The sequence below is a fragment of the Apis mellifera genome, linkage group LG1 (genome assembly GCF_003254395.2).
Source record: "Apis mellifera strain DH4 linkage group LG1, Amel_HAv3.1, whole genome shotgun sequence".
Taxonomy (NCBI): Eukaryota; Metazoa; Arthropoda; class Insecta; order Hymenoptera; family Apidae; genus Apis; species Apis mellifera.
The window spans coordinates 26,349,239-26,371,453 of record NC_037638.1 but is presented as its reverse complement, the minus strand read 5'-3'; the positions used below and the strand labels follow the sequence as shown (position 1 = coordinate 26,371,453).

Here is a 22,215-nt window from a genome sequence, read left to right as displayed (position 1 = left end):
TTGGGACGGGGTATAAGGGTTTGCACGGTGTAGTGTTGCAGTGAGCTCATTAATTTACTAGCAAGCGCCAAAGGGTGGCTTAACAAGGCGCTAGCTTCCATTTTATTAGATAAAATTGAAGACACGTTGCAGAATGCGCTTCTTGAACGTGAAAGGCTGTTCCATCGCGTGCTATCGAACTCGAAAAATAATATCCCTTCTTTGGAGCCATCCTTTCGCGGGTTAGAATAGACCCTTAGTGGAGGCCACTCGAAGAAAGGGCCCGTTTAAGTCGTCGATTAAACCGAGATTAAGGTGTGTATCGTATCGCAAAGCGTTTATTTATTACGCGTTAAACCTGTTACCTGGATCGTTTGTTAGTTAGAAACCGTTTCGAGAGATCAAGGGCCGATAAAGAAGGATTAATCTGGTTATCCTCGCGGCTTGGTTAAAACGACGATCCGATCTATTAAAATAATTAATCCTAATGATCTTACCCTTGCGCTGAATAACGCGAATCCGACGAGTTCGGTATAATTGTATAAATTTGTATATACGAATTCGATAATGAGGAGCATCTCGAATGCGCTTTACGAACGCGAATGTTACACTTATTCGGATTACCGGTCGTTAATTCGACCGGTCGAGAGTCGAAACGTCGGAATAATCTCGATATACCAACTGTATATATATATATATATATATATATATATATATATATATATACGATTAAATATTATTATTTCGAGCCTCGTTTTCACCGTTCATCGTTCAAATTTCACCGAATCGATAGTCGGTGAGGTTAAAGACCGAAAGCTGGTCCGTTTATAAATACTTATCGACGATAAACGATATTAATTGGCTCAATCATATGCACGCTTAAATATTCACGCGGCATTTTAATTGAATTTCTGGGGAAATTTTCTTGGGAAACAGAGTTGGCATCCTCCTTGGAAACTTTTGGTTGTACGTCAGTCCGCGGTCAGTGACGTCTCGCGAAATGGCGGGGCACGGTGAGGCTGGGAAAAACAAAAGGACGAAGAAAAAATAATTAATGCGGGTGTCTCATGTGTGCCTCCCCCCTTTTCGAGAAGAAGGGTGGGACGAGTAGCAGATAAAAAGATAACGAGGCGCAGGGAGGCCTTCACAGGCCAGCCTCGACAAAGGTCTGGCTTGGTAACGTTACGTTTCAACCCAGCCTGTCCCTACGCGCATGCAAAACGCAAACACGCGTTTCTCAAAACGCGCTTCCTCGCGAATGCAAACTTTTGGATAAAGAACATAATGCCGTCACTTTCCTCCCCCCTCCCTTTTCTCGACAATGCTCCCCCAACCGTGAATTTGAAACCGTATCCGTCAAAAACCGACCCGTTTTTCAAAGTCATCTCGTACTATCCTTCCCTCTTTCACTTCAAACTATACTTTGCAATATCTCGCGCGTTGCAAAGAGCGGTTACAAAGAGTGGCAAATGGTAGAGTTTTTTTACGCGTCTAAGCTAAACCTAATTTAAATCCACGCGAATTGAATTGAATCCCACCTTTTCCATCATTGTCCAAACACTTTGCACTCCAATCTCTTCAATCCTCTCTCTCTCTATCCGAAACTATTCTCCCTCCTCGAAAATATTCTCAAAGTGATCGGCAAGAAATTCCTCGCCCCTTCAACGAATATCTTCGAAACGAAATTCGAATTCAGATTAATCTGCGAAAACCGGGCGTCGTAATTTCTAATTCTAAGCAACGGAGGGGGACGGGGTATCAAGCGTATCAAGCCCTCCCCCTCTCCCTCCCTGTCTAGAGATTTCTTTTCTCGCCCTGCGGAGAAAAAAACGAGTGCCCGCAACGAGGCAACGCGACTATATATGGACTCGTACATGCGAACAGGCCAGGCGGGCTAAACTGCGGGGAAACACGAGCTTTTCCGCGGCGGTTAATTAACTCGAATGGTATTCGCTGGAAACCGTGGCACTCGTGCCACGCTTTGGTGCGAAGGGAGAGAAATACAACAAGGGGGGGTGGAAGGAGAGGAGAGGAGGGGGACTGGTTTGATGCCAGCCTCCTCCAGAGGTTTCCGCCTCTTCATGCCCGTTGCCTTCCGAGAGGGAATAATAAGATTTCCGTGTTTATCCTCTCGTCACATTCCCGCGTCCGTGGCAATTTCTCGGTAAACCCTCCCCCCCCCTATTTCACTCGAAGACCGTCCACCATCGATTCTCCTCACCTTCCCGTGCTTGCTTCCTATTTATCACGATGCACAACGGTTATACCCCATCCGTTATCCGGGAATGAATAAGAATATATACCAGAAGAATGAATTCTCGATCGTGTTCGAGAGAAATTGGGAAGCAACGCGATATAAAAAACGAGTATACTCGAATATTCGGATACTTCGTTTTCTTAACGCTTGATCAATGGCAGGTTTCCCTCCCTCGTTTCATCCCCGTTCCATGCATCCTTTCTTTCTTTTTTTTTAAACGAAAGTTCGATCCGATTTCGTTATCACGCGGCTTATGCGACCTTCGAGTGGAACGAGTCGCAATTATAATACACGAGAAATAGGTGGAATATTGAAGGTTTCGAGGAAACGTTTCACCCTGTAATAAACAAACGACGAAACGATTGGTAGAGACGCGCACGCGCGCGCACGTATGTCACGTACACACGAGTGCAGGCATCGTGCAAGTGGCGAAAAATATAAAACGACGCGGTGGAGAGAGGGCATCGTGTTTTCGGGCAATTAAACATTTCCATTTTCAATTTCTCGTTGGCGCTGAGCGTCGGGGCGCGGTCGGCGGTCAGCCTGTGGCTGACGATCGTTGATTCGTTTATCGCCGATCTCTCTGTTCCTCCACCCTGATATCCCATCCTCCCTCGCTCTCTCTCTATCTCTCTCTCCCTCTCTCTCTACCTCGTATCCTCCACCTCGTCTCTCACCCTCTGGCCAGGCCGTTTCGGTCTCTTTGTTGCTTCAATTTTTTTCGTGGTTTTCCATTTCGAGCAGCCTCGCTTCACCCCCGGTCCATCGACAATCCCGCCATTCGAATCACCCTCGAGAATCGAACGGATACCAAGCAATTATTTAACGCTGCGTACTGTGGCTTCGGTTTGTCTCTCTGTTGAAATACGCCAGAATCCCGCCTATCGGAACGCCTCTTGTACGAGGTGACAGTTTCATCGATTATCCTATTATCATTGAACGGTGAAAGCCAACCAAGCACGGGCGAAATAAATTCTCCATCTCGGGGGCCGGCCATTATCCGCGGCTCGTTCCACCGGATGGAAAAACGAGGCGCGGCTATGAAAACCTGTGATAGTTTCGGGGATGGTTACACTCGTTCGAAGAACGATTTAAAAAAAAGAAAAGGAAACAAGCGATAAGGTGACGGATCTTATCTGAACGAATCTTTTCGAATCCACAGTCCAACGACGAGTTTCCATGTAATTCTTCTCCTTTTATATATATAATGTGTCTCAAAATTGACGCAAGATTTGAATTAAATATAAAAGAGAGTTTTTAAAATATTATTCAATAATGAAGACACAGTTGTTATATCGTAACGCTCTATTTTTACTAACTCTCAGCTGTCAAACTGTTCTTTTTTTATTTCAGGGTTGCCAGCTTAAGTTGCCAACTTAATGCAAAAATGGCAGCAAATTCAAATCTTGCGTTAATTTTGAAACATTCGACTATTCGTTTCTTGTTCAGCGGGTTAAGCGAATTCGGCGGCATAAAATTCCAGGTAACGGAGGCTATTAATCCGGACGTGCACGTACGGAAATTTTGCAAGGCCGGGACTTTGCACGCATCCGCAAGCGTGGACGTATCCAATTAAACGAAACTTGCCTGCCGGCTTGTATTCGTTATAATTAATAATTAAAGTGACGAAGGTAAACAATTACAGATGATACGGCGTACACGATCGGCAATTAATTAGAAGCTGCCGCGTGAATACCTATTGGAACGCGTGATTATCTTAAAGCTCGGAATACAAATCAGTTTCCAATTACGGCATGTTCGATGGAATTCCCATGGCGTGTTCGTTCGTCACGCGGCCGGAATTGCCGCTCTCCCTCCCTCTCCCTTCCTCCCTCTCTTATCCTCAATGCTCGACGACGACGACGACGAGTCGATGAATTTAATTTTTTTTTTCTTCTTCTTTTTCTCTTTAATCAACGCACGAGTCTCCTCGAGAGTTTCACGATTCACACGGATGCGGATATAGTTTTAACGGCTCGTCCATTGAAACGAGAGGCGAGGCTCTATCGATAGCAGCGGTATCGGTGTCGCGTTAAGACCATCTTGGGAGCAACCAGGTGTTTCCACACCGTGTCCCACAGGAGGTATCAGATGCTCGCGGGTAAACTGGAGAGAATATATATCTCGTACACAAAGAGTTGGGGGTATGAAAACTCGTAAACGAGTTGAATCGAGGACCAAGGAAAAAAAATACAAGCGTTCCGATTGCTCGCTGAAATGCCACCGTTCCTCGTCTCGACCCTTTCGTATTCCACCCTGTGTTGTTGTTCTTCCCTTCCCCTCCGCTTCGCGTGCAACCGTCACGAATGATTAAAATACTTCTCGCTGAGTTTCTTTCTCGCGTTTTTCTTTCTTTCTTTCCTTCCTTCCTTCCTTCCGTCTCCCTCGTTTTTCTTCCCTTTCCATTCGCGCATGCGTGCGAATTAATTAATGCCCCCGCGGAGATTCGCGGAGAGATCAAGTTCTATCGAACTCGTACAATTCGCTAGTTTAATATTTATCTCGATTGGGCGGGGTGTGTAATATTTGCCAATCTCTGCAACGCAACCAATCGCAATTCCGAAACGAACGAAAATTAATCTCAACCACTTTTCACGAATCTCTTATCGTATCGAGTTTACGCGTGTATATCTCGTGAATTAGGTGATGGAATTTTATAATATCGAGAAGATTTTAAAAAATACACGTACTTTTCGTATCCATGCACCTCTCGATGGGAAGAAAAACATGCGAGACACGTATTATTTATTCAGATTAGAGACCTGACGATATTTATTTGGTGAATGAGTATAAGCGGATAGAAGAGAAATATGAATTCGTGTAACTTAAAGAGACGACAATGATTATCTCCTCAATACCCATAGTCGATCGAATTTCACCTCTGTTATTAATGAGATTTTGAAAAAGTGAATATTTTCGTATTTCCACTCGACGCAAAAAAAAAAAAAAAAGAAAGAAAGAAAACACGCGCGTATTATCTATTCAGGTTGTTAAAAAACTTGAAAACACGAAACGAGGCGAAAACAATAGATCAAAAGCAAAGCAGGTGGAGATGAAACGGATACCCGGTAACCAAACCCTCTTCGTTTCGCGGCTCGGATAGCCATGCTCGTGTTTACAATAATAACGCGTCTCTGGTTCTAACCAGGTCTTCTGTGTATATATATATATATATATACATGTACATATATATATATATATAAACACATACACATATATATATATATATATATGCATAAGCAACAAGCCAAAGCAATTACAACGGTCCAGGTATCGTCGTTGTTATGCCAGATGTTCGTCGTACTCCATTACATTGATTAGTAACGAGAGCCACGTAACCTTCTTGATTACCAGTGATCATTGATCTACCAATTTCGATGTAACCGATATGTCAAGAACTTGGCGTGTACCGATCGGTGAATACGATCGAGGATGTAATTCTCTTTCTCCGATCATGTTCCTCTCCCGCTGTTCCTTTATGATAATCCTGGAATTACGTTCACCGGGAATAACAGATGCTGCAATTGGAATACCCGGTAACTAAACACGGTATAACCGATATCCAATCATATCCCTCGCTATATATACTCGAATTTAAAGGATAAACGCGAGGAACTCAAATTCTTGATATTTTGTTCTTCGATTATTCCTCTTAATTTTGCTTGGATAATAGAAATAAAAAAAGAAAGGAATCCAAATTCGAACGAAACACATCCTGTTGATTTATTTTCAACCTTTGTTTCACCGCTAACTTCGACGCTTTTATCTCTCGCATTAACGCTCTCCGTGCACCGATACCCTTTATCCACACACAGGTTTTCCCAGTTTCTCTCGTTTCACTCCCCTCCCCCGCTTCGATTCCCGGTTTCATCCATCAATTTCAATCGCGACAACGATTCATCGAACAAAGAGGAAAAAAAAGAGAAGGGCGTTAAAACAGCGACTCTGTCTCCGCGATTATTTTCAAGCTTCTCTTCTTTCTCTGCTCTTCTTATATAATAATTCCTCGTGGTGAGAATCGATTTTCACAAATTCGGCACGAAACCCATGATCGATTCGAGAAAATGCATCAGATTCTTATCGCACACGTTTCATTCCTCGTCTCCAAACATGATGGAAAAGACGAGAGAAGAAACAGATTTTTGGATCTCTTCCTTTTTTCTTTCCTTTTCTTAAACTGGCGCCATGTTGCTGGCCACGTGAGGATTAAAGAGCTTCGAGGATAAAGAGACACATCCTTCGAGGAGACGCATCCTTTCTCTCTCTCGTTTGGGATCCGTTAAGAAATCGTCGATACGAAAATCTATCTGGCGGTGGTTAAATAGAGATGTCATGTTTATGTCGCTACAGATTCTCGGGGATTTTCTCCTCAAGTGATATGCGATCTATTCTACTGTCCCGATGATTCTTCTTGAGAGGAGATGGTGGATGGAGAATAAAAATTGGACATCGAATTATGAATTCTCTGGGTTGAGAGATGGCCAATGAAAGAAAAAAGAAGAAAAGAAACAAAGCGGCGGAGGGAGGAATTAAAATCGGTGGTGGGAAGATTAGGGAGGGGGCGATAATTTGCCAATTATTCGACGCATCTCGTTACCTCTCCACCAGCAAATCCCCCCATCCGAATAATCTTCCACCCCTCCCCGGCCCATTAAGCTCTCATTCGGCATAATCATCTCTATTTATAACTATCGTTAAAGATGGGAATAACGAGGCGGCCCGGCGAGGATAGCGCGCGAGTCTCACAAATATCAAATTAAACTTCATATTCAAACAGGGAGATAACAGAAAATTTGCAGCTAGACCTAAAGCAGCGAGCTATTAATGGGCTCGCGATAGCCGAATTTGATGACCTGGCAATAATGCGGTTAATTATTGACCGATAACTACGATAAACTTTGATAGCCATCGTGATTATAGTTAGCTCGTAGAGACTCGGTGACCTATTTAAACCTGCATCCGCCTTCCGCCCAGTGCATCTCTCTCTCTCTCTTTCCCTTTCTCTCTCCCTCCTTCTTCTCCTTCCCTCTTCCAAGAGAGTAACGCGAGAGAAAGTATAACGACGTTGTCGCGTCGATAAAACGACGTCTCGAAAGATCAAAGACGAAGGAGACGAAGTCAAGCGTCATGATTCAGAATCCAGAAAGGCACGCACGGATACTACGACACACGCCTCCCCTTCCCCATCCTCCCTCACCTGAGATCCAGCTGGCCGTGAAAGGGAGGGGGAGGGACTCGACACCCTTTGTGCAAAGGGGGAGGGCATGTCGTTGCCGGGGGATGGAGATCAGGGGGGGTATCGAAGGAGGTGGTGGTCGAGAAGGAGGCGTGCAGGGAGATTGGAGGAGGGGGAGGGGGTTAACGACCCCGATAGTCGCGATAGGACGTGCGTGAGCCCTCGCACGACTGATTACGAGTGAGCGACCCTTTGACGATCACGATCGACCGAGTTGATGCACGTGAAAGGGGGATGTGGACAGAAGGAGAGGAGAGGAGAGGATGCACGCGTGTGTGTGTGTGTGTGTGATCGATCGCGAGCACGAGCGTCGAAGAGAGCATCGCCTTAGGGGCTTTCCAGAGTGAAGGGGTTAGTTACACTGATGCGGTGTACGCGGCTACTATCGTGTATCACCCTAGATAAATCACCGGATGTACTTGCGAGCCGCGCACACGTTCGCCAAGACGTCGCATTAACGTTTTTGCACAGTTGCGCCGGACACGTTCGATCACTACAAGCGCTGAAAAACAGGGAGAGAGAGAGAGAGAGAGAGAGAGAGAGAGAATTGGCGCGGTATGGAGAATGTCACGTGTTCTCAAAAATGAAATTCTATCTAAATGGCGAATGAATGTAGATTCTTGAGAGTATGATTTGTATGTGTTTGAATATATAATGGATCGTCAAAGTATTCTAATTATCGTTACACGTTTAATTGATGGTACGATTGTATATTCTTCCTTGCTATTGAATCCTGGTAATCGGAAGAAATTAATTCGTTTTAACCGAAAAAATAATCGGGCATAAGTGTGGCGCGACAACAGAAAGGGGATGAAAAAAATTCCGTCAATATGCGGGGAAAATATATAATATCGTTAAGAGCTGTTACGATTTATAATTAAAAAAAAAAAAAGAATATATATATAATATTTAACGAGACAATTACACGTATTGATAAATCGAACGAAAAAAAAAAGTTTATTCGTCGCAAATTTATAAGTCGCTTGAACGGGGGATTTTCTTTTTTATTAAAAATTAAAATGTTAATTAGCATATCGATTGAATATTATCAGCCGCCTCAATTTTTCCAATACTTTTAATATTTACGTTAAAGGAGAATATCCACGCGATACAGATCGTTCGCTTTCCGTTAAAATTTCAGAATATTATTCCGTTTAATGCACGCGTTTTAGCCGTCCCATTATAAAGGTATTTAAATGCAAAAATAAATGCGACTGAAACACGGTTACTTTAAATACGCGTTATATTAAACTTTAATAGAATTCTCGATAAATAAATTTCCACGTATAATTCAACGATCGGATAAACCGTGCCCGTGCACGGTGACACCGAATAGAGGGATATAGAAAAAGAAAGAAAAAACGCGCCACCTTAACATTATTCCAATTGCAATTTCGAGCCAATCACGAGCTAATCCGCGTCTCTATCCTCTATCTATACATCGTTTCGCGTGCCAAAGATAAAAATCTTCCGGGGGAAGGAGAAGGAGAAAGAAAGGGAGAGAAAGTAATGGCGATCGACGGTTTGATTCGATTGTTGTAAAATTCGAAAATCCGGGTAGCGTAGGTAAGGAGGGTGGTAGGAAACGGTAGGGGTGCGGTGTGGTGGGTAACCGGACCTAATCAGGATACACGGAATCGTTGGTGAAGTTATGCGGGATACAGTCATTTGTGGACCCTTGAATTCGTATTTATGTTTGTAGCCGCCGTTTGGCAGCGGCGGTGGTGGCAGCGGCGCGGTGGCGAGAGTCTCGTGGAATTGAAATGCAAATAGTGGGATTCGGGATGCAAATTCCGGTTGCACGGGGTAACGCCAGCCAGCCATCCTGAACGAATGAGCGAACGAACGAACGAACGAACGAAACACGGGGCCTGGGCCAGCCACGGATCAGTTCAGAACGGAACCAAAAGGAATGGAGCTGAGAGTGGACTGCGGATAAAATGAGAGGGGCCGCGTGGGAGGGCGAAGGACGAGGAGAGGGTGAGCGATGAGTGGGGCTGAGAAAGAAAGACAAAAAATTGATTGCAATTCGGCGCCACTCTCGGCTTGCTCGAGATAAAAGTAATGCGTTTCGTGCATAACGAGAGTCCCTCCGCCTCTGCCCAACCCTCTTCCTCCTCGCGTGTTACCCGCGCGCTCTCTCTTTCTCTCTCCCTCTCTCTCTCTCTCTCTCTCTCCCTTCCAACCGAAGCTACCGCGCTTTGTGCCGCCTTATTTCGTACCGCCACTTTGTTTTCCACTTTCCCGACCTGTTTTATGCACTCTGATCTCGATGAGTAAGCTCGATCGTTCCCTCGAAAATTGAACCGGACGACGAATCCCTCGATAATACGAGAAAGGTAAATATATATTTAAAGTAATTCTTGATTTCTCGCGAATTCGAGTATTCGAACGATTTCAAGCAAGATTTATCCGAGTAAGGAAGGATTTACGAATTCGAACGATTGTGAGGAGAAGAAAAATAGTCGAAGAGTAGATAGAACGCGCCCTTTTGCGTTGAATAATACGTGAACGTGTCCAATTTGGATTTTTAAAATAATTAATAGTTTCCCTTTTTCTTGCAGACAACGAAAGTAAGATATTCGAATTCCAAAGATAACGAATAAGAATATGAATTTGAACGATTTTGAAAAGAAGAAAAATAATCGAAGAACTGATGCTTCTAGGTTGAGTAATAGAAGAAAAGTAAACGTATCTAATTTAGATTTTAAAATTAATACTTCCCTCTCTTCTTGCAGATATTCAAACGATTCGAAAGATGCCCAACAAGTAAGAACACGAATTTCAACGATTATGAGGGGAAGAAAAATAGTCGAAGAACTCATGTTTCTAGGTTGAGAAGATAGAGAGAGAGAGAGGAATAGAAGAAAAGTAAATATACCTAATTTAAATTTTAAAAACACTTAACACTTCCCTTTCTTCTTGATTTCTTGCAGGTATTCAAACAATTCGAAAGATGTCCAATGTAAGGACACAAATTTCAACCATTATAAAGGGAAGAAAAATAATTGAAGAACTCATGTTTCTACGTTGAATAATAGAAGAAAAGTGCCTAATTTGGATTTTAAAATTAACATTTCCCTCTCTTCTTGATTTTTTGCAGGTATTCAAACGATTCAAAAGATGTCCAACATGTAAGGACACAAATTTCAACCATTATAAAGGGAAGAAATATAGTCGAAGAACTCATGTTTCTAGGTTGAGTAATAGAATAAAAGTAAACGTGTCTAATTTGGATTTAAAACGAACAAAATGGATAACATTTCCCTTTATTCTTGCAGGTATTCAAACGATTCGAAACACGTCCAACAAGTAAAGAATTTAAAGCTGTCCACAGGGAGAGAAGAAAGGGGGGGGTGGAAGAGCGATCGAAGAGTAACAGATAGGACGCGTGTTTGGCGTGTGGGTTGTGGTTAATGGCATTAGCGAAAAACGTTTAGCGATCCTTGGTCCTCCCTTGTCTCGTGCAGGATCGATACTTTGTAATTATATTAAGCAGAATGTCGGCGTCGGTGACTGGCCCCGCGGAACGGCTTATTTCGAGGTAGAAGTATAACTGGATGGCCGATGGACGACAATCGGACGGTTAACAGGAAGTAATTGGACACTCGTAGTTACCAGCCGGCGAAGCACATCTGTAATTCGATGGATGAGCGGAGGTTGTCGGTTGTCAGTATTAGCCAGATTCTGTTTTGCATACCTGCCAACTTGCATACGTCGCGTGCGTATCAATTTTCTGTCACGTTTCCACTTATAATGTTGATTCGATTAACAATTACACGCAAGTAGGTATTGGGAAACGTGCACGCCCCGCGTCTCGTTCCGCGGTTTCTGAATGTGTAACGACAACAAGATTACCCACCTCCCCCCACCCCGCCGCTAATTATTCCTCGACCACGTTGAACGCGCGCGCTCGCGATGCGCGTGCAAATTTTCATACGAAAATTTTATCACCCGACTCGAAACGTATTATTCGCCCGATCAAACTTACACGCGAGAATGGAACGGAAATGGCCGATGATTAAATAAACTTTTGTGATATCGCGTTAAAGAGTATCAATTTATATAGGGCACGTACGAAATTTCGAATATACAACGATATTATTTAATAATAATAAAATCCATTATCCTTGCTTATACTCCCCGATGAATTTCAACGTAACAAAATTTTACGTGGAAATTTTATACGGAAAGCTATCCATCGAAAACACGACGAATCTATCCGATTCGTTTCTTGGCAAAAAGAGAGAAAGAAAGGAAGGTTCCTTCTTCGAATTGGCGCCCGAAGGGAGGATGGATCCGACGAATTTTTCAGTTCGATCGATTCGACCGTTTAACGAGGGAGACCGCGTTGGACCGATACGTTCTAGGACGTGGTGAAGCTCGATGGACGGAAAAGGGCAGAGGGTGAACACGCTGGTGAACCCGGCCCAGCGAGTACCATCGATTACGCTGAAATTAACATTTAAAAGCGGAAAATTTGCAAGTGGCGGGAAGGCCTGCCGGCGTTCCTGTGTTAACCATGGACTGTACCGAGCCACCGTACATAATGCAACCTGCATACACGCGCGCATACACGTACGTAAACACACGTACGCGCTCTCTCGTTACCAAACCGTGAGCAACCCGCGCGAGAATCGCAGAGAAAGAGAACAAGCGGGTGAGAGAGACGGAGAGATGGGAAAATAGAAACGCGATAGGTCGAAAAACGGAGAGAAGAGAGAGAGAGACGAGAAGCGAGAAAAGAAAGAAGGAGGGAGTGGAACGCGGGAAAATAACGTCAAGGAGAAAGAGAGAAGGAAAAAAAGGGAGAGAGAAGGAAGAGAGAGGGCCACCCTCGCTGCTAAATGTAAATGTCCGGCATTTGTTACTTCGCCTGTATGACCCGCTCTTGTTTGTTTGTATCCGCGGTACACAAGTGCACCCACCGGCGGAGGGGAGAGGAGGATGAGGAGATGACGGAGGATGGAGAGAGCGGGGACACTAACAACGCCACCGCGGGGTGGTGTACCTGCGCGTCTCCTCTTTTTCCTTTCTTTTTCTTTTTTTTCCCTTCTCGCTTTTGCCGTCTACTTTTTTCATTCCCACCCCTTCCCCGCGTACACCTCCTCCCAACGGCGTAAAGCCACCGCTTCGCTACGCTCATTTGTAAAAATTTTATGACGCCCCCCCGCCGCGCGTTGTATCCATTACCGGCTGGACCAGGCCAGCCAACCTTCTTTTTTTCTACGAATTTCATTTTAATTACCGACCTTTATCCCACCCCCCCCTCCTCTCCTCTGCTCTCGTACGCGCAACGAACAATCGTCCCCCTTCCCTTCCTTCTCCCCTCTCCCTCCAAGACCAAACCGTTCGTTCGAGATCGATCTCTTTCTCTCTCTCTCTCTCTCTCTCCCTCTCTTTCTCTCTCTGCCTTCTATCCGTCCGTCCGTCCGTCCGTCCGTGTCCCACCGTTCGAAATCATGACGCGGAATTGCACCGTGTCCCTTGCGGGCTTCCCCTTTCGACGCGTAATTCTCCGCGCGCTGGTCAACGTATATACAGAGAGAGAGAGAGAGAGAGAGAGAGAGAGAGAGAGAGAGAGAGAGGAGGACGATAGCCCGATGCGGACGATAAACGGCCACGAGGCAACGGACGGGGCAGCGGCGGAAGCAGCGGGATAGAAGGGATATTAAAAGGGTAAAGGGGTGAAAAATTTGCTCGTCGATCAAAGGGTTTAACGAGCTCCACCAAGGAGAGACGATTAGTCACGCGGCGGCGCGCGTAGCACTCTCGTTCGAGAGGAGTTGTATATATATGTATATACGGAGGGAGGGGGAGGGGGAGAGGAAGAGAGAGACGCGAGACCAGCTGATTATTTTCTAAACCGCTATCAGTATGGAACCGCTACGCCGCAACTTGGAAAGTTGAGTAATATGTAGAGTTCGTGGCAGGCGATAATACACTTCTCGGCAATGGGCCGGGAGTATCGTATTTCCAGTTAGCTAACAACTTTCCAACGTTTGCCTCGGAATCCTTTCGCGATTCGTAGTGCGCCTCGTGCAAGTCTGGAATTAGTAGGATGTATATTTTTCCCTCCCCTCCCCTCCCAACGTGCCTCGAATATTCCAGGTTCGATTCCCGCCTTCTTATAATCCCGTTTGTTTCGCCCCGATAATTGAATCCTCCCTTTGTCAAAATGTCGAACACGCGTCGATCGTGTCGCGTCATTTTCATTGCGGCAATTTTTCCATAATCATAGATTTCTTCAACACGCTGCTCATCGGATATTGGACGTCGTAACGATACGGCGAAAATTTCGAATCGCTGTGAAAGGAAAAAATTGCGCAAGTTCGCGCAAGCGACATAAATAATTTATAAGTATGGACGATTCTTATAATTCGATCCTTGGAATATTGTTGTCGTAAATATCGTTTCTTCTATTTTTTTTTTTATCTCGTAGAAGCGAATGAATAATTGAGATTGCACTTAACGCTATTATCGCGAATGAAATTACTTAACTTGGATGGTCTAAATAAGAAGCTGTAGCATCGTTAAGAAAAGAAGCTTGAAACGTAGCGGCATTAAAGCGGAAATACTAAAAGCAAAATGTGTTATTAAACCTCCCTGTAATTACAGCGTTGATTATTCATAATTAGAGCGCGATATACGAAAAAGAAAGGAAAAAAGAAATCGTTTCCCCCTCTCCATCCCTCCCCCCAATTTTTATATCGTTCGAAATTCAGAACGAGAGCGAGAATGGATTCCGCGAAAGACGAAAGGGAAAAATTTGACAAAAGTTTTCGTCGAAAACGTTCCCCGAAACTTTCTCGACCGCGCAAGTCGCATCATCTCGCGAGAAAAAAAAGAAGAAGAAAAAAAGAAGAAGAAAGAGGAAAGAAAGAAATTGAACGATCGTTTTCGCGAAAACAGAATTCCACGAAGGCACGAAACTAAATCCAGTGCATCTTGATCCGATATCACCAACTTATTTCGACAATAGGCAGCGGGTTGAGCTAATAATATTCTTCCCTACGGGGCGAAAGAAGAAGGGAAAGAAGAAGCGGAGGGCGATAGCTGCGGCGGAATCGGGACGGCGAGGGTTGCACGCCAACCTTTTCCCTTCTCTCCTGCTGTCCTGCTCCTTCCAACCGACATCCAACCGCTTCTCCTTTCTCTTTAGGGGGCTGACAAGAAAAGCATTGTGCAGAAAACTTGCACACGGCGAGCCGTGTGGCCGTGCCGCGCGCCTCTCCGCGCCGACTCCCGTACTTGTATGAGGCCGCCACTCTTTTGATATTTCAACGTAGTAGACGAGTGGCGTGTCGTAATGAAATCATCTCCAGTGCTTTGATCTTCTCCTCGCGCGCCTCGCCTCCTTTCCACCATGAGCAACCTCCGCTCTCGCTTTCCCTTGAAAACGGCTACGCAACCACCCCTCCCCCTCCCATCCCTGCCAAACTCGTCCCCTTCTTCCCACCACCACCGCCGCCGCCGAGCATCGCTCTCGTAATGAGTTCCTTCTGCGCTTTCTTCGCCACGCGATACATTTTTACCATGCGAGAAGCAATTTCCTAATTATGGCCAGCGCTAACCGCTCGTCCTTTGTCGCGCATACCCCCATACCGTACCCTTCCTCCTATGGCTCGCCCCATAATTACTTTTTCGCCTACTGTTTTTCGCGCTGTTAATAGACGGCCGGGGAGGAAAGGAATGCCGGTGAACCGCGATAATTCCTCCCACGGTACGCGTTGGAGGAATTATCGGAGGGAGGGTGGAAAGCTTTTCGTTCGCTAATGCCTTTTCTTGTAATACGAAACGGCGATGAATTTTTTCAACATTTCTTCCATCCGAAAATTCTTAACACCCGATCGTTTAGAGCGATCCTTTCAAGCTTCTGAGATTCATCGCGCGTTTTTTAGATTCTTTAAGAATAATTTAGAGACGGTCGATTTTTATAATCTCTTTCGCAATAAATAAGATCGATTATGCGTGTTCGCAACATGTCGAAGGCAACACTTTTATCCGTGAGATTCACAAGTGTCCACCATAATGGTTCGAATGATAGATGTTAACTGGACAAAATTGATTTTTTCTCGGTTCTGAGTTTATACAAATGTAAAAATGTGACTAAAAGAAATTAATAAATAATTGCTTGAATATGGAATAAAAAAGAAAATGATAATCGATATATAAAAAGTATATATAAATATACGAATATTTGTGATTTGAAGGTAACCGTAAAATATTTGGCAATTAACTTGGAAAGCGCCTCGAATTTGACAAACGTGCAATAAACTGGATCTTTGGAAAATTGGAAATGATATTTTAAAGAAACAAATGTTAAGGGAAAAGTGCTTATTAAGAAAGGAAGTTATGGGTATTCGCTACGGGATGTCCTCGATAATCTTACCCTATATAAATTATCCGATATGGCCCAGATATGAGTCTAAACTAAGTTAACTTAACAAAATAACGATAAAAAACGATAAAAAGAAACTGAAAATTATATAATGAAAAAACTCTATAAGAACATGTATTACATACCGATCGCTCAAAGATTGAAAGGAATAAAAAAATTGTCAACTAAAATCAAGAATATTATTATAATAAAATAACATAATATAAAATTTGCTTAAATAGCTAGATTAAAGAATCCACTAGATGGCGAGGATTTGATCGTGCTCGTACAGTAAAAAAAAAAAAAATAGAGAATTTCTTCGAGAATTCGACTTTTATCGCGATATAGAAACCATATGGAACATGTAAAAAATCATCGACGAATCGTGCGAATTTCTAACATGAAGTAATTACTTAACTTCAAGTTTAATTTACAGAAGAAACAAAAAACTTATCGATCATAATAACGATTTAAATACATAAAAATTTCGAGATGTAAAATTGAATAAATTTAATAGACTATCTCTCAACTATTAAAATACGACCGATCGATTATCGATTAATTCTCTGCCTGTACACGCGTATCCCGTTTAATCCGTAAACGTTTAAAAAAGAAGATTTAAAATTTTAACGCTCATGGAAACATGTTACATAATTTGATTACACATTATGAAAACGAATTTCATCCGGTTATAATGTAACATTGTTCGAAGCATTGTGCCGACGAGAATCTCGGAAGAGAAGATCAGAAAACACGTATTTCGATAAAATTACTCGGGGGATGATAACTCGTTTAAGATAATCGAACGGAAGCCAGGACGGGGAGTTAGCGAAAGTGATCGCGCTAAACGCAATAAGCGAGGATGCTGGAATAACGCGAGCCACGATCTCCACGGTGCGGAAGCTTCCACTGTGGTGTGGACATTGACGATGATCGATACGATGGAGGGTAAGGAACATCGAAGAAGACGCGGGAGTGATAGCGATGAGAGAGATGAAGGACGGCGAGACGGTTATTCTTCTTTGTATATGGGGGGAACCACGACCGTGTTAGGTGTATAAGATGTATCGAGCAACAAGGACTAACGGCCTTTAATTAATAAAGTTACGGAGAACAACTTCTCAAAGTCTTCCTACTCCTTCTTACACGATCCTCCACCGCCTCCCTCTCCGCCCACCCATTTCCCTTGCTTTAGAAATTCTCCTATTCCCTCTCTCCCCTCCAAGAACAAGAAGAAGAGTGCCCCTCTCTCCCTCCCTTCTTTATCGTTTCTTCATTCTTCCGCGAGCACTCATCTACAAACTTTTAACCCTTTATTGGATGAAAACTCCACCTTATCTCCAACGTTTACTCGTATTTCCATTAATTATCCCCCGGGTAATCGGGGAAACGGGTTTCGTTTTCGATTTCTCGGTTAAATAACGCGCGTGTGTGTGTATGTATATATTGGCGAAGATCGTGTATCGTGATCAAACGAGTGAGATATTAAAAAATATCTGAAATTAATAACTTCGTACTCTCCCTTCTTTTTTAATAGCGATACAGAGGAGAGGAAAAACGATACGACCGCACGCGTGCAATTATCCACAAGATTAAAGGTACACTAACCTAATAATAATTACATACCCTGTACTTTATGTTGACGTACTCGTAGGTCGAAATGGCTATTCGGTTACCTTACTCGCGCATACGTAACTGTTATGTATATATATTTATATATATATGTGTATTTATATATATATGTATATATATATATACATTGTGAACACCACGATATACAGTACAATATGTACGTAAAGTGTACACCTGGGTATACATGAAGTACAATTTATATTAATATTGCCTGCACGTAGACGTGGTCTAAGCCCTACGTATATCGTATATCACACACGAATACCTTCTCCTCTCTCCAGATAAACATTCGATCCGAATTTTTATTACCGGAATCATTGATTAATAATGACAAAAAAAAAAAAAGGAGAAGCTCGTTTCGAGTCGAAAAAAAAATCGGAGGAGGTGCGAAATTCAAGTACAATTTATATTAATATTGCCTGCACGTAGACGTGGTCTAAGCCCTACGTATATCGTATATCACACACGAATACCTTCTCCTCTCCCAGATAAACATTCGATCCGAATTTTTATTACCGGAATCATTGATTAATAACGGCAAAAAAAAAAAAAAGAAAGGAGACGCTCATTTCGAAAAAAAAATTGGAGGAGGTGCGAAATTCAACGAGCTCGTCGAGGGCGAAAAGAAATGGGAAGATGATTGTTCGCCCGGTAATTGATAACTCGCACGAGGATACAATATGTCTTTTCTTCTCATCGACGAACCGGCGCCAACGCAGAGATATCGTTTTGGGTGAAGAAGATAGCCGCGCGGCTTCTGCAGTTCTCCAAGGAGAGCGACACGAGAGAGAGAGAGAGAGAGAGGAAGGGAGGGAGGAAACGCCACCCGCGGATTGCCAGACTTTAAGAATTAAAGGAACTTCTCGGTGGCTACCTCTCTCTCTCTCCCTCTTCCTCTCCGCGTGTCTCGACGACGAGATGCCGAGAGACCGACTCCGCTCGCGAGTTATGGCTCGCTAAAGAAAATTGACTTGAACCACGGCCAGGATAATAAAAGCGCGTTGCTGCGAGGAAACGCGGGCGAGAAGAATGAAGGAAGAAGCGATACGAAGGGGCGAAGGGGCAGAGATGAGGGGAGGCGATATCGAAGAGGCGTCGTTTATAAGGGATATCGATAGATGGATAGATAGATAGATAGATATCAATTAAGAGTTGTTACGTCCCTTCAGCGTCATGCCACGAGATTATGGTAACGATTGAACGGACGCGCCGTTATTGGGATTCCTGTGTACGCGCGTGTGTGTGTGTGTGTAGGGGATGAGTTCGATGGGGGGTTTAGTTATCGTCGCCTTCTCGTAGAATAAGGAAATAATATACAAGATTATATACTTGGCTTGGCTTATGCGGTGATAATAATTGTCAATGCAATTTTCGTTCAAATTAATTTATTATTATTATTGTTGTTATATTTGAAATGAATATCGAATCTGGCTCTTCGAACGATTATCGTCGAGAGGGATTTTGTCTACTTGTCGAGTCGATGAAAAATAATTAAGAACGTGTATGAATAAGCAACAACAGGACTTTGGATAATGTTAACAAGTTTAATATACTTTTTTTGATTATATATTTTATGTATCGGGGTGGGAAAAAATAAGAGAGATTGGCGCGTAATAAATAAATTCGTATCCCATTTGCGCGCGTATGATGACGATGATAATAATAATAATAATAATAATAATTTGGCAAAACATAGGGGTCGTAATGCTCCCGTAAGAGCGTAATTTGCGCGCTAACACGTGTTGTTTCGTTAATAAATTCACGGTGGAGCGGGATAATAAGCCGGTCTTCAATAAATAAACGCGGCCGGACAAGGTCAGCTAATGTAACGATACCGCGTAGGGAGTGGATCGCATGAGCGGTGAATTGTTATTTTATTTATAGTTGGTCAGTTCCGATTTTACATTTAACTGGATAGCACTGAATTGAATCACTGATATGTAAACCAGCGAGCTGGAATTCTGGTAACTCGATGATAAACGGCTCTGCCCTGACTATTGAGACACGCGCATTATTTTTTAACTGTCACGATCAGCGATGATGGATTGGAGGATTGTTGCGCCCGATATTCCTCCGCGTTCTCCGATCGAACGAAAATCCATCGAACGTTTCTCGCTTCGACGAAAGAGGAGAGGTTTTTTTTCCCCTCCCCTTTTTTTCCTTTTTTCGCGCTTCGTAATTAAAAACTGTTGCTAATAATAAATAATCCTGAACGAACGCGAAATCGAATATTCAATTCATGAACCGTAATTAACTGTCGGTCCAACGTGATTACATTACATTGCCATTGACGGAGAGAAGTGTGATCTTTCCCGGATATAGAATACGGTTCAAAGCGTTTTTCGAGATTTATGTACTATACAATTGGTCGAAACTTTTTTCGTCTTCTACCCTTCTTGCCTCCCATAGTTAGTTAATCCCCCGTGTCTCTTCCTATCGAATGTTATAGCACGACAGTCGTCAATGCTAGAAAATTGAGATGGCTAATTCAGCGTAAAAAAAAAAAAAAAGAAAAAGAAATATCAAAAGTTCGTATAGTTATCGTATAGAAAACTATCGAAATAAATATCGGTGTACGCGTGCTGTAACCGTATTCTCTTGCTCGAATAATGAACTGACCTACAAATCCGAATAGCGTTGGCGGGTATGGTTCCCGCAAGATAAGCCGAAAAGCACGGTTCTTTTAACGCTTTTTCCGCGTCATTGGGACGAATCGAATCGTGCATTCGAACAACAGGGGTGGTGGGGGAGAAGATCATCAAAAAGTGATGTAAAACGTTGCTTTTCGTTTTTTTTTTTTTTCACTTTTTTTTTTTGTTTTACCTTGTTCGGTGTGGTTGCTTGTTGCTGCGGCGAACAGCTGGTGCTGTGTATGGTCGGTTGATTGGTCGTGGCCGGTACAATGCCTTGGTGATTCAGGTGGCTCAGCTGATTGAGCTGCGTGAGTTGTTGAGGCTGCTGCACTGGGTTCTGGGTAGTGGCCTGCAGCTGTTGATGATGCGTCTGATGCGCAGGATGGGTCGTCTGATGATGCGTGGCGGGGAAGGTGGGCACCGTGAACGGGACGAACAGCATCGGGCTGCCGAGGATGTGCGCACCACCTCCACCCAATGCCCCCGTCTCCTCCCTACACCTTTTTTGTGCGTTTTTGGTTTTGGATAACTCTTTTAATCCATCGACCGTGTTTTTTTTTATTTTTTTATTTATTTATTTATTTATTTATTTTACTTCGACGTGCTACTACGTATACTCTTATTGTATTGTACTTTTTTTTTTTTTTTTTTTGTCTCGACACTGCCGACGACGACGACGAGCAGAGTAGAAGCGGTTGTAGCGGTAGTAGTAGAAGTAGTAGTAATGGTAGTGGTAGTTGTAGTAAATAGGAGTAGTAGTAGTAGTAGTGGTAGTAGTAGAGTAGTACTATTATACTGTGTCGACGTGAAGCTATAATGTATGTTTAGGAATTTATCATTACCTGCACTCCTGCCCCAGCCCCTGGTGCTGGGGGTGGGCGTAGGGGGCGGCTCGGACGGAGGTGGTGGACGCCACCCTCGCTACCCTCAGCGATAGGCCGCCCCGCTGACTGGTAAGCTGGACCGAAGCTGGCTGGTGATTGCTATGCGCGCAGCAACAGGCACGGCAACCGATCGGCTGTTGCTGACTCGGGATAGCCTGGAGGTGATGAGTTATGGGGCCCCTGGGCCCCGTGGAGGAGGGAGAACACGGGTACACCCCAACCAAGCAGCCCACCACCGCAGCCCCGGGGCCCGGTGCACTCGGTGCCAAGGCGCCTGTAGTCGAGGCCACCCCAACCTCGCTGGCCCTTCTGCAACCACTGCACCACTGCGCCCACCCTCCTTGCTCAGGGCTCTGATACGGCCTGGCTACGCCGATCGTTGACCCGCCGGACTGGACCACCTCCACCTGGCCCTCTTTCAATTCGCGATCTCTTGCGGGCGGGATCTTGCTACTTTCCACCTTTCCCAGGTTAACCGCCAACTTTTCACGCGCCTTTCCCTTTCCCTTCTTTCTTTTGATCAATATCCTCGATCCTCGTCGCGCTTCCCGCTTCGATTATTCGCTCCTCGGAATCCAGAAGACACTCGTCTCGCCTCCGCTTCACTTCGACTTTAATCTCCCTTCCACCAAACCTCGTACGTCCTCGTCGGTGGTTTTACCTGTTAAAAAAGATCCGGACGAGAGACGTTTCTAGAATTCTCGGCTAGAGATAATTTCGACTCTCGGATGTATTACTCGTTTAACGAATAAATCCGTCGTCGTTGCGCGGAATATTTTCCAACTTTCGCGCAATTTCTTTTCCTTTTATTTATTTACTTTTTTTTTTCTTCTTTTAACTACACAAAGTTAGGGTGAACAGGGTGTATATAATTAACGAATCACACTTATAATCAGTCTTTGCACAGGGTTTACAACTACTACACTGGTCGAACTGGTTTCTTTTCTTCCTTTTCCTTTTCCTTCCCTTCAAAACGTGAAACGAGAGACGTACGCGGTTGCCAAACGTTTCCCGATACGTATCGAAAACTGTCGGCGTGGTCGATGCACACTCATAACCACGTGGTCGACTTGAGCAGGTTCGCACGTCGATCCCCCCCCCGATTCCCGGTACACAAATACGGACGAACGGGAACGAACGTTGTTCCCTCGGCGACAAGTTTCTCGATCCGAGGGAGAGAGAAGTTGTTGTACAGCCAGCTAGAAACTTGAAGA

General features: G+C 43.9%; 1 protein-coding gene across 6 annotated transcripts in view; it reads right to left on the bottom strand.

Annotated features, from left to right (window-relative positions):
• LOC551623 (nucleolysin TIAR) overlaps positions 1-21,558 on the bottom strand; it is a 465,359-nt gene extending 443,801 nt beyond the window's left edge. For all 6 annotated transcript variants that reach the window (XR_003306248.1, XR_003306246.1, XR_003306247.1 and 3 more), the window contains exons 1-2: positions 20,960-21,558; positions 20,308-20,617 (exon numbers count right to left, since the gene is read on the bottom strand). Coding sequence is in view for 3 of the 6 variants with exons in the window: in XM_026445773.1 (XP_026301558.1) it covers positions 20,308-20,559 (252 nt within the window). In the remaining 3 variants the exon portion in view is untranslated. The remainder of the gene's footprint in view (positions 1-20,307; positions 20,618-20,959) is intronic.
• Between the last annotated feature and the right edge of the window lie 657 nt (positions 21,559-22,215).